Source organism: Parasteatoda tepidariorum, chromosome 6, assembly GCF_043381705.1.
Source record: "Parasteatoda tepidariorum isolate YZ-2023 chromosome 6, CAS_Ptep_4.0, whole genome shotgun sequence".
NCBI lineage: Eukaryota > Metazoa > Arthropoda > Arachnida > Araneae > Theridiidae > Parasteatoda > Parasteatoda tepidariorum.
The window spans coordinates 3,675,967-3,688,835 of record NC_092209.1 but is presented as its reverse complement, the minus strand read 5'-3'; the positions used below and the strand labels follow the sequence as shown (position 1 = coordinate 3,688,835).

Genomic DNA, 12,869 nt, shown 5'->3' with positions numbered 1-12,869 from the left:
TTTTTGAACTATCTTTACTGTTTGTTGAATAGGTTTTGATAAAAAAAAGTTTTCGAATAAAACCTTATAATTTAAAAAAAAAACTATTTTATCCTATTGGTTTGGATTTGTTCTCATTCTATTCAGAACTTTGGAAACTTTACTTGATACTAAGTAAAAAACATTTTCTTACGCGTAACAAGTAAGTCGGAATAGTATTTTTCTTTTTTACACAATGGGATACCTGGAAGTGACGTAGTGTGGGTAACTCGATCCTGATTGGTTGCTGAAATATGGCATTTATTAACATTAGCAACTGTTCTGCCCATTCTATTTCGCGCAAGCCAAGCCCGTCAAATATAAATTCTCTTAAGTGACACAATCCATATTTTTTCACAAAATTCTTCCACAAAGATTTCAATTCTTTCTCTATACATTTCTTACTTAACACAAAGACAGGCATGAAGCCATTTAGAATATAAAGAATCTAATTATGCATCGCGAAGTTTCCAGGTACACAAAAACAAAAATATATTACAAAAAAAAGTATAAAAAATTTAACTAAAATGTTCCTGTGCTTAACGATGAAAATAAGCTACTCTCAATTTACAAATGAATAGGCTTATTGTGAAACATTAATGAGCTATCAACCTCTTCTCTGTCTGCTTCGTATCTTATACATTCATCGTCTTCGTGCCCGCATGGTCTTCGTCGCATACCATGCGAAGAGAAGAATTGCTTTACTAAAATTGAATTCGTCACCACTTATACCTCTCATTAAAGCTTGCCCGTTGTAATAATTTTTGTATTTCTGAATATTTCTCACATTTAGTCTCACTTTCTTCCCAATTTTCGCAGAATGTTTAACATTTTGTTAAAACTGTTTTTGTTAAAACAAAAAAATTTATTTGATCTTTAGAAGAATTCCGAACATTTTACGATCATTCCTATTCGGAAGAAACAAATTCCGACCGGATCTCTTGTTAGATATAAGCGTTTTACAATTTTTCCAAAATATGGAAAAATGTAAAATTGTTTAGATCTGTCACTCACTTAACTTAGCAATGAGAAAAATTACTGCCGATAGAAAATTTTGATCCGCTGTGGCTCTGAGGATAGAGTGCTCGCCTTCGGGGTCGAATTCAACTCCTGTTTCGCACCGGCCACAATGCCGACTGTTGAAATAAGCTTCCGTTAGATGGATCATTAATGGGTTAGAATCACGACCTTGCTGTCTGACTAAACGAAAGAGATTTTCCTGATTTTATTCTTTATGTACGCATATAGGGCTATGTTTTCCTCAAAAAGTCCTTCACAAGAGTCCAAGATTCAGGATTCTCTACATTGGGTTAAAGGTTACAAGTCTACGGAGATGAACAGTGAGGGTAATAAGCTCAAAAATGGATAGGTAGCTCAACATCAATTATTAAATAAAATAATGATGGAAAATACTTTTCACCGAAAGTTATGCGTTTGAATATAAAAAAAAGCATTCACCTTGAACATTTCTTTTAAAAAGGATTTTTTCTCAATTTATTTCCATTGATACTGACTTACATATAAATTTTTTATAAATATTTTATTAAATGTAAAATTATTTGTCACTTTCAAGGTTTAAAACAATTGTTCCAGAGCCATAAAAATATTTGAAGAATGTCAGTAAAGCAACAGAAATTAATTCCACACTCTCATAAAATCGGTTCAACGTTGAACCATAACTTTGTACCATAATGCGGTGAAAATTTGCTGCAACCATAATAAGGTGCTGAATTTAATCTTGTCCCCATTAAATTTCAAACATTATATCGTGTAAGCAATTTAAAATAAGATATCAAGTAAGGGGTACATTAAGATGACAGCAAATTTGAAAGTTAGTATGGTTCAACAATAAAATTTATAACAATCTAAACAGTATTTGATAAAATTATATAAGAGAGTTAGTTTGAGTTCTTCAAATAGTTAGTTTTCAAATTTCACCTTCTTTTTAAAAACAAATGTACATTCGTGTTCGTTAGCAATGAATAATAATAATAATTTTAAAATCCAAGTTTACGGAAAAATTTTGATTTTTCTGAATTCCAATTAGGAGTTTCCCTCCAAGGAAAACCTGGTGGAATGTTTTGAAAAACTTTTTTCAGCATTATATTGAATACGTTTTGACTTGCCGTTTCTTTTCCTAGGAACAATTCTATAAAAATGTCGCTTTCAGGATTAGATTCAATTTCTTTTGCTAAACTACATAACATTGAGCCTTCAAAGATGCTCTCAGAGTTAATAGATTTCAAAGGTGATTCTAAGAGTTGATTTAATGACATCAAGTACTTGAAGCAAGTTTGAAGTTGGTTGTAGCTGTGAATCACATACACATCGAAATGATGTTGCAAACTTATCTTTGTGTCGCGTGGAAATGTTTGTGCAAATTCGGCTTGTTTCTTCGCCGAATTCGATGTGATATTTCTAAGAGAATAATACATCTTTGAAAGATCAGCATCGATTTTGTCTTGTAAAATAGGATATGTTAAAACTGATTCATGCAACACATAAAAATGAGTGATGCATAACAACAAGGCTAAAAAGAATTCTTTAGTAGGCTTAGGTGAACAGTTTCGCAGCCAATAACATATGATAGCAAACAAAAGCTGTAATTTCTCTGGAAAATGTTTCAGATAGAATGTTTTAATTCCAATAACTTCTGCTAAGAACTCCAGTCGCGCTGTTTTATCCATATGCTTAATTTGATGTAAATGTGGAACAGGTTTTCCACTTGGAAGAGCTAACATAGGTTTAGTTTTGAAGAATATTTCAAATCCTTTATCTACATCATATTCATCGACATCAAGTAAACATAGTAATTTATGATCCTTCATGTTTGTAGTCGCAGTTTCGTGTTGAAAAAGTATGCCATAAATAACTTGACGAACAAAGCAACTGCAGTTATAGCTACTTCTGTCAACAAAATCACCTACTTGAGTAGGCATGAATGATCGATGTAAATTGATAACGTAAAGGAAAAAAGAGGGCAAGCGCCCTTGGCTGTGTTCGTGCACATATTCTTTAGGAAAAGGCGTTCCACAAGGAGCCACTAATTGCGATGTTGGAAGTAGTTTGGTATCCGACAGCATGTTATTGTTGTCAAATAAATAAGATAAGTTGGAAAATTTGATTTTGTAAGAATTCACAGAACAATCCAACAATCTTTTAAACTCTTCTTGTTTTTCTTTATTAATTAAATTTAATATGTCTCCAAGAACTTCAACATATTCGCGAGTGCCTAAGTATTTTAGAATCTGTTCAATCTTCTTCCCTGGTTGGGGATAAAAGTACCATGCTATGGGTCTTAAATCTTCATATTTTATGAAGTCATTACCAGCCAAACAAGCTAGTAACGGTAAATTGCTTTCGCTAATGGATGGATAAAATGAAAGGAATTTATTTATATGATAAATCTTGCAACTTAAGTATTTGGTTTTATTATCCTCAGATGTCAGTACATCGCAACTGCCTAGGCTTGACGTTCTTATGTAGCCATATTTTACATCAAATATATAGAAATCACTATCTTCGCTAAGAACAGGACAGTTGAAATGATTCGCAAGTGAAGCCATGTGACCATCGCTTTCAAATTCGCACTGGACAAGTGGAATACCGAGCTTTAAGAGGGTGTTTTTAAAAACCCCTTTGGCATTTATAGGGAGAAATGGCTTTTCAGTATTACCAGCCGATGCGAATTTCACTCGGGAAACCCGTTGCCTCCATCTTTCTATCTGAGTTGGTAAATCTGAATCATCTTTACCTCCATCAAGAACAACGATAGGCTTAATATTGCATTTTTTAAATGATGAAAAGTAAGCCATAACTTTAGAGCTGTATCTGTAATAGAAAAGAAAAAAAATATTATTTTGCTTGATTATCATACAACTGGGTCTTTCTTCATATAGACATATTGTGCCATTTTCATGATTAGTGTAGAGGGAACTTACTAAGCACAGGAAAAATTAATCATACAATCATGAATAACTGTTACGCATTCTCAGCAGTTATGAAGTTGTTCGAAAGCTTCCAAAAACAGTCATAATAAAATTTACCTTGAGTTTTTTCCCTAACATTTACAATCGGGGCACCAAACCGGGCCTTTTTATAGATGTCTGTGTTCCCCAAACCACTAAAAATTCGTTTACATAGTTTACAAATTCTTTATTAAAAATTAAGAGACTACTTTATTTTAGAATTTGTAAAGTTCATCATAAAAGATGAAAGCATTTGTGTCCCAAGACGCAAACAAATAGGTTCTTATTTATTTCAACCATCCCTGTCAATAACTATAAATATGAAGTGGATTATTTTTCTTATGTCCAAATCCTTAATATGCATATTATTGGACTTTACATTTAACAAAAATTACAAAATTGTGTATTGAGAACAGTCATTACGGAACTCTCTGAAGAAAACAATAGAGAACTTTTAAGAAAATATGGGAAAATCAACGTAAAAAAATAACGTATGCGCTAAATGCAACTTTTGCATTACGTTTGACAAAATTTTAATGTTAAAAGCTTTTTCTTANGCATAATTTTAGAAATGTTTTTATATATTTATTATATATTAAACAAGTGATTAAGAATTTAATGTATTCTTTAAAAAGTAATGATAATCACGTCTCCACTTCAAACTAATCATCATGTAGATTAGGGAAAAGATATACCACGTGATTGCTATTTATTTTATGGAAGCCAACTCAGAAGACAAGGAAACCCTTAATTTAAGAACTAATTATTTTGTGAAAGGCCTTTAAGAACTGAGTTTGCGTTACTCGAGTGATAATTCTATTGATATTATTCTACTAATTCTATTAATATTATTCTATTAATTTTTCAGTGTTATACTATAAAAAAATATACAAATGTAAAGTTAATTTTTTTTTTAAAATTTGTCTACCATATTAAATTTAATGACAATTAAATGAATACCCTTGGACGACTAAATTTTTATTGCTAAATTAAACCCTACGAATGAGCTAACTATCTCTTCAGTTATAAAATAATATTCTTAGTATTTCTTGAGAAATTAATAAAAATGTCAAAATCTGAATGTCTCTCCCGTTATTGTAGGGCATCATTGTTACTCAATAGTTGTATTCTCTGTTGAATAATTACTCGCACAAACATGCGGAAGTATAGCGTCTATCAATAATTCACAGTAAATCATTCTTATTTCTGAGAATATTTTAACAATTAACAGCTAACAATTTAAAACTTGCGTCTTGAATTACAGATGATACTAATTTTTTATACAATTGTTTTTAAAATCTTAAATTTCTTTACTTTTTACTGATTTATCCCTTTTCATACGAGAATAAGAAAGCTTTTCTCTCTAAAAATCCCTTGCGCCTCCAAAAAAGTTTCACTCTCCGACTAAAGGAAGAATTAATCAACTATATCGCTCAAATGCGAGGTAAATCGGTTTTCCATTTGAAACCCTTTGGCATCATAAAGATTTGGCGAGTAATGATCTACAGGAGCAGGTGAGCTTTTTCACTAGAGATCCTCCGCCAACTCCATCAATCATTGAGGTAGGGGAGAAACTTTTCGGCGAGACCTATAAGACAGCATTTTTTTTTTCCTTTTTTTTTTTGATTTTGCCACTTTGTTTAAATTAAAAGAGGGGAAAAAACGTAATCTTCAGAGATATTACATTAGCTTCCTGAAGCAGGAGGAGCAATTCAATTCCATTAGTCTGATTGGTAAAACATGTCTGTCTTGCTTTTGACAGAGGAAGAATAAAGTTTGGATAAAACGAAAGCGCTGCAAAAAAAAGTGGGGGAAGGGGGAAACTCATGAAGCTATTCTTCATTTTAGTCGCTAATTGGCTAAAAAAAAAAAAGTCGCCGATTTTACGCAACTCATTGTAAATTAGTTGTTTTTGCTCATATTTCTACTAAAATAGTCGCCCTAGTTGATGGGCATTGCTTTAAAATAGTCGATTTAGTCGCCAATGGCAGCCCTATATTCATAACAACAAATTTCAATATCCAGAGTATTGTAACATACAAAAATTTCTTTTTATTGGAAAGTCATATTACAGCTCAAGAATTATAACAAAGTTGATTAAGAAATGCATTAATCCTTAAATTATTTAGGGTTTGAGAACACTTAGCCCACCACACATGCGATTCAGGCATAGATTCGCCATCCTCTTTGATGTCATCGTGTTCTGCGTAATCACAGGGACTGAAATTATCCTCATCCTCCTCTTCCGATTCTTCAGCCCAACTTTCAGCACTTTCACACATAATATCAATATTCCTATCTAATTTCTTGATGCACAAATCTATCCTGTTCATATCAAAATGTTTTAATGGAGTTTCATCAACAGGAAATGAATCAAAAAAATCTCTGAAATACTGAAGGGAGGATCTTTGAAACAACAAAAAACTTTTTATTTTCATGTATGTTTCACCACCGCTTCTATAATATACAAATTTTTCAATAGGTGTAATAGCCTCTACCATTAAAAATCCAATTTTTTTCTTCTCTTCGTCGAAGAAATGCAATTGGTATTTATTGGCCAGTGCTCTTAGAAGGTCTTTTGTACAGTTCAGTGCAATGTGCTTTAAAGCAATAGAAATTGATTCCATAAAACCATAAAATTTCATACCAGGACGAGCATAGATATTAAAAAGACGTTGGAATTCTTGAATGAAATGCATTAAATATTCTTCTGAATTCTGTTTTTCACAGTCAAAATTATCAATATCCAAAAGAAACCGAGATATAAGCTTACTTACTTCTTTTAAGTGATGAGTTCTATTCTCTAGGGACCTCAAGATAAATTTATTCATGCTATATTCAGGTTTTTCAGTATGAATTATTTCCTTAAGCCGATTCATAATTAAATTACTATTTAAAGATTTTTTATCCGAATTAAGTTTATTTATAGAGTTAAGCAATTCACAAAACTCCCAGGCATTGTTACTACTCTTGGTGTCTTTTAAGTGCTGCAGGAGTCTCTCTTTTCTTGACATATAATAAAAAGGCACCTAAAAATAAACAAAAAATAGTATAAAAATAACGAATAGTATATAATATAGTCTAAATTACAGATTTTCTTCGTTGGAGAGGTGTTTTGAAATTTTGTAAAAAATATTTACGTTAAAAATTGAAAAACTTATTTCGGGGAAATAAATAATTTTGTCACAATTTAAGCATGTCAAAAATTAGTGTCTCAAGACTTGATGGCTATAAAAAATGTCGTGATTTTTTAAAATCATAGAAATTTAAAGAAATAGAAACAAAAAAAAAATACTTTTATTGATTAAATACGAAAAATAATAAGAAAAAGAAAGAAAATCGTAGTACACACATTCCTACATAATTGAAAAGAGGAGGAGAGGGAAGGGTTAAAAGCATGGATCTCTCCCCAGATGGCGTAATCGAGCGTTGCTATCGCGAATGCTTACAAAGGCTTTGAAACCTTATAAGCATTAGGAATGTTTAAAATTGTTATGTATTGAAGATAAGAAATTGGTGTTCAGGTAATGTAGAGGTTTTGAAACATAATCAATGCCTATTCACCCTCAAATGTATGAGGATTTTCCAGATGTAGATGGATATGGCTCATGTTCAGTGGACAATATAAAAAACTGTTCATAGCCATTCGTCTGGAGTGGTGGCGGTGACTATGGTTACGAGGTTCAACTATTTCAAGGGTAAGTTGGGTCATTATTTAAGACAGTTTTTGAGTCGGGCTGGTAGGAGAATCAAGGTAGAAAGATGCTCCCCTCTTTAAAATGCACTATTTCCTGTTTCTATAGCAGCAGACGGCTTTCGTGGCGAGGGGAGTTCTTTCCATAGACAAACTATATAAGTGAAATTTGATCGCTTGAGCATGAGACAACTTTATATGCGCGACAAACACAAACATTGAATTTTTTTCCTTCTGTCACTTACTTAGCTTTATTTACCAATATTATACCTTTCGTAATTCCAGCCAGTCCAATATATTTTAAATTTAATAAAAACTGTTGTTATCTCAAAAAGAGCAAATTATCAAAAGAGAGAAATATAATAAATTATATAAAAATGCTTTGCAAATATGAAGCCAGTTTAGTTTTTGTGTTTTACTATTTTCTCCAGATTTAAAAATTATGGATGAATTTCAATTCTCATTTAAGTACAAAACGTTTTTTTTTCTTTTTTTGAAAATACAGTAATTAAATAGGGTACTATTGGCAAGTGAATGAATTTTACGATGGGTATTATAGTTAAAAACAGTTAGCTATTTTTAATAAAGTTTCACTTAATATGTATTTTTGTATAACTCGAATAACCAAATAGGAACCTTTCTCAGAATTAAAGGAGGGAAGATTTGTCATCGTTGTTGTAGCTCCAAATGTCTGACGAAGTCAGACAAGGTCCATCAGACCGTTGACCCTAAGGAAATCGAGGACCTGAAGGGGGGACATTAATTAGGCCCATCTTAGTATGGTTTCCCTGTTTATAACTGTGCCTCAGTCACCAACTTGGGTAGATTGGAGGAGGTTCAACTCAGTGCTGCTAGAATTATTACTGGACTAAGACGCAGCTGTCCGAGAGAAGTAGTTCTCTATGAGGCTAATTTGCAACCTCTCCAAACTAGAAGAAAGGCCAACCTTACCAAATATTATAACAAACTTACAAGCTACGGTCAGCATAATAGAACCCAACAGGAATAACAATCAAAGACTTAAGAAAAACAGCTTCATCAGTCAGGCTAAGCTACTGCGTTTGCCTTATAATGAAATTGAGGCCCACTCCTTAAAATCTTGCCTCAATCCCACTTCGATTTTACTACCCCGTTCACCGGTCTCCATTCCAGCTCATCTCTGACAGTTGGCTTCATAAAAAAGATCCCCGACAATGCCATAAAATTTTTTACAGACGGCAGTAAACTGGACGCAGGCATCTACATTGAGAAACCAGGGCTCCCGCAACCCTGATTTCTCATCGGTCTTCAAAAGTGAATTAATAGCAATTGAACAAGGCCTTGAAGCTGACTATTTTTTCACCGTTTTATCATTAATAATCTAAAATTAGGTTTTATGTCGGAAAGTTATATTGCCAGTTCTTATGCAGTCTAATTAAGGATTCGTTTTAAGTGTATGTACATAAGTTAAAAATAAATAAATTGAAATAAATAATATAAATAAGTTCAAATAATCTGAATTATGGATTATTTCGAAATGAAAATTTAGAAAAACTGAAGTAAACGTTTTTTTTTTCGTCGTGTGCCTGTTTCTAGGCAGAGGGGATGCGATTGTTCTTGATTTAGTGGCTCCATCTATGGCCAAGAATTCGACTGCTGCGACGCCACACTGCCACTAACCCATTCATAGGGTGGGCCACATTCACGTAATCACGCAAAGGAGAAAGGACATAGAACACAGAGAGAGAGAAACATCCATGCCTTGTCCGGGATTCGAACCCAGAACCTTTCGGATGCAAGGACAGTTCCCTGCCCCCTACACAGGCCGGCCGGCTCAATGAACGTTGAAAATGGTCATTAAGGAAGCATATTTCTTTATTAAAGAATATAATTATTTTGATTGGAAACGCATGATGAGAGTTACTAATTCTTGTCCTTTTCATAATTTATTCATTATATTGTTGTTAGAAATATTATATTTAATTTTAAAAAATGCCATTTATTTTTAATGGTATTTTATTAGAAATAATTTCTTAAATTAACCGAAAGATTAAATAAATTATAAATTACCTTTCGCTTCCAACCCCTTTTTTTCTTGGAATGACATCTGCTTGCCGGTATCTTTGATCTCCGCGTGTCATGCAAGTGCTTGATGTGTTTCTTAACCATAACGTTTTAATAAATATTGATCGAACACCTCAACTTGTAAAAGTTAGGAAATTTAACTTTCAGTAAGTAAATAATTTAACTTCGACTTTAAACAGTTTAGTATAAATGTCTGAGCGCACAGATGCTCATTAGATGCTGATACCGACTCTACTACTCCAAGCAATGTGCCTGAGATACAATCACAGACCACCATTCAGATGGACACTTCAGATATTCCTAATCTCCCAGAGAAAAAGATGAAGAAAAAGTTCAAGGCTAGTGTTAACCAGGCAACACTAGCAGACACAGAGGGCAAGCCCACCAGCCCAAACCCAGTTGCTGCTTCCGCCACCCCAGTGGACCCAGTATGTGGAGAATACCGTTCCGGTAGAGCCCACCACTTCTAACACCATTACTAAGGACTCTACTCCTAACAAAAGATTAAAACCCTTATTAGAGGACTTCAAATTGATACGGAAATTCCAGTCATAGTGAAATATCTCATTGAATTTGGACTTAGACCTGAGAAAATAGTGCAGCTTAAAAGAAGAAGAGGGCAGGAGCTTAGGCCCCTCCCACTTTTCCTCATCATACTAATGGACACGCCCACCAACAGAAATATCTTCAACATTAGTTCAATGCTAGTGAAAACAGTTAAAGTTGAAAGATTTAGAGGAGGACGATTTCAAATACATTGCTATCGGTGTCAAAAGTACGGCCATACCCAACGCAGATGTCCAGCAACCGAACCAGCCTGTATGAAATGTGCCGAATCTCACTTTACGTACTTGTGTACGAAACCCAGATCCTCTCTTAAGAAGTGCATCAATTGTGATGGTGAGCACCCGGCCTGTTTTTCGGGCTGTGGTGCAAGACCCAGAAAATCTTCAAAAGGAAAAAGTGATCAACCTAAAAAGTCTACTGATGCAACCAGTAGATTCCTACTTCTCTTCAAGGAAATGAAAGAACTTTTACAAAACGAAGAGCTTGTTAAGCTGCTTAGCTCCCTCCTCCCAGAGACTCAGAAATAGTGTGGTTCTCCACAGCCTACAAGACATATCTTCACATGACCTCCACAGCACCTTGCTTTGATGAACTTTTCATCTAATTTCATTTTGAAATTTATGCCTATTCAAATGAGGACTTTTTACTTTCGAAGGTTCGGTAAGTGGTGCTTCGCGCCAAAAGCCGAGATTACATCTATTTCCAGCGTTCCAGCTCATTAGCATTCGATTTTATTTTCCGGCGAAGTTGCAGCTCTCCGCTCAACGGAGTTTCATTTCCCTCCTCCCTGGGGTGTGGAATTTTGTTTTGGTTGGAAACATGGCGTCCTCATCGCCATTGATGTGTTCTCGTCACCGCCACATTTTGAACGCTGGCTTCCATCAAAAACCCATCTGCCATCCGTAACATGTTTTTTTCTGTCTGACTCCCGCCATTAATGCTTAGCCAGAACAACTTGCTTGCAGCCTCCTCTCAGTAAGAGAAAATCTTCATATTTCCGTTTTTTGGGATGCGGTATCCGCCATAGACACGCCTCCATTGGTTGACGAGTTTTTTTATGTCTTCCGCTCCAGATGCCCATCGCTTCAAAAGTATACCAAAAATAAGATGTATTCCCAAAATCTCCTTTCTCAAGGAAATGTGTGATGTTGTGTTCTAAGTTCTAAGAATCCTTCAAATCCTCAAAAATAAAGAATTTTGTGGTGAACAACGTAATAGTTTTTTTTTTATTTGACTGCACCTGAATCTCTACATTGTGCATCAACGATAAATTTTTTTAGGTCCACAACAACCTCCTCATCATTGTTATTTCATATAGGTATGTTTGTATTAATTTTGTTACGTGATTACTGACCAGTCCTGGACTACCACTAGTTTCGTATCATAAGCCATAATTACTTTCCTTTTTTTTAAAAAAAAAAATGCAAGCTTTGATTTTTTAGTATTTCACATAAATTAATTTTCATTTTATTAAACTTTTTAGTATCTTTTGCAATACCTAGCAGTAACCGGTGCACATTATTATTTTTATTATATTTGCATAAAAATACAATTTTATTAAAAATATTTTTTTTGTTATAAAATTGACCTTTATATTAAAAATATTAATATCAGTAATTAATAATAAGGATATTAGTAAAAAATTAAACGGTAATTTCACAAATAATAATGTAGAAAATTCAAAATGCATGACGCGAAATAAATTAATAAATAATTTAAATTACTTTTTCAATTTTAGAAAAAAATCTTTTTAATAATCAAACGAAGCTTCATTAAAAATAATAGATCCAAAAAATCCGATCAACCAATTCTTTTAAATCAATCCATATTAGCCCGTTTCTCCAAGGCTGGTGGGAAAATTTCGTACCTCCACGACCCAATTAAATTTTTGCTTTAAGAAGACAACAAAAATGCCTTGATAAAAACCAACACATTTTTTTTTATTAAAATAAAAAAAAAATTCACTAATTTACGAAGCTATGAAAATTTAATATTTCATCGTTTGTCAATTTGAACTTTATTTTCAAATAACAAACTACGATACGGAAAAACAATTATATGACATTTAACTGATCTCGTCCATAAAGAGATTTTAAAAATTGTCTCATCCCACCCCTTAAAAAAATATATATATTTTCTGTGTAACATAATTGTCACGACGTTGCCTCGTGACAATTCTCGTGGTCAAACTTGTTAATTAAACAGTTGATTAAGATCCCGTGCTCTCATCTCGCAATCGAATGGTCAGTTGAACTTTTAACTTTCTAGAAATTTGTCACAAGATGATTGATTTGTCGACCTTCGGATGCATGATAAGAACACGAGACCACGTTTAACCCCTTAAAATAATATATATAAATAAACTCCAAAAAAAGAGGAGTTGGTCAGAAAGAGAATTTGCCTCTCAATAGTCTCCTCAGTCCGATTGCCTCTCAATACGAGCAGCTATGGGTAAGTGTGGTCCTCCTTCTCCTTATTGATATGTATAATGATTAGTAATAAATAAAATGTAACTTTAACTTTCAATTTGGATATTCTTTAATTATATACCCGTCACA

General features: G+C 33.3%; 2 protein-coding genes across 2 annotated transcripts in view; both read right to left on the bottom strand.

Annotated features, from left to right (window-relative positions):
- Nucleotides 1–1,066: 1,066 nt before the first annotated feature.
- On the bottom strand, nucleotides 1,067–3,849 carry LOC122268316 (single-strand DNA endonuclease ASTE1-like; the record flags this gene model as incomplete). Its single annotated transcript, XM_043046349.2, is given in 1 exon segment — nucleotides 1,067–3,849. A coding segment is annotated over 1 exon segment (1,834 nt), but the record flags the coding sequence as incomplete, so codon positions are not given.
- A 2,166-nt stretch (nucleotides 3,850–6,015) lies between these two features.
- LOC107438901 (uncharacterized) overlaps nucleotides 6,016–12,869 on the bottom strand; it is a 36,631-nt gene continuing 29,777 nt past the window's right edge. The window contains exon 4 of the mRNA XM_071181922.1: nucleotides 6,016–7,015. Coding sequence (XP_071038023.1) covers nucleotides 6,062–7,015 — 954 coding nt within the window. The 3' untranslated portion in view covers nucleotides 6,016–6,061. The remainder of the gene's footprint in view (nucleotides 7,016–12,869) is intronic.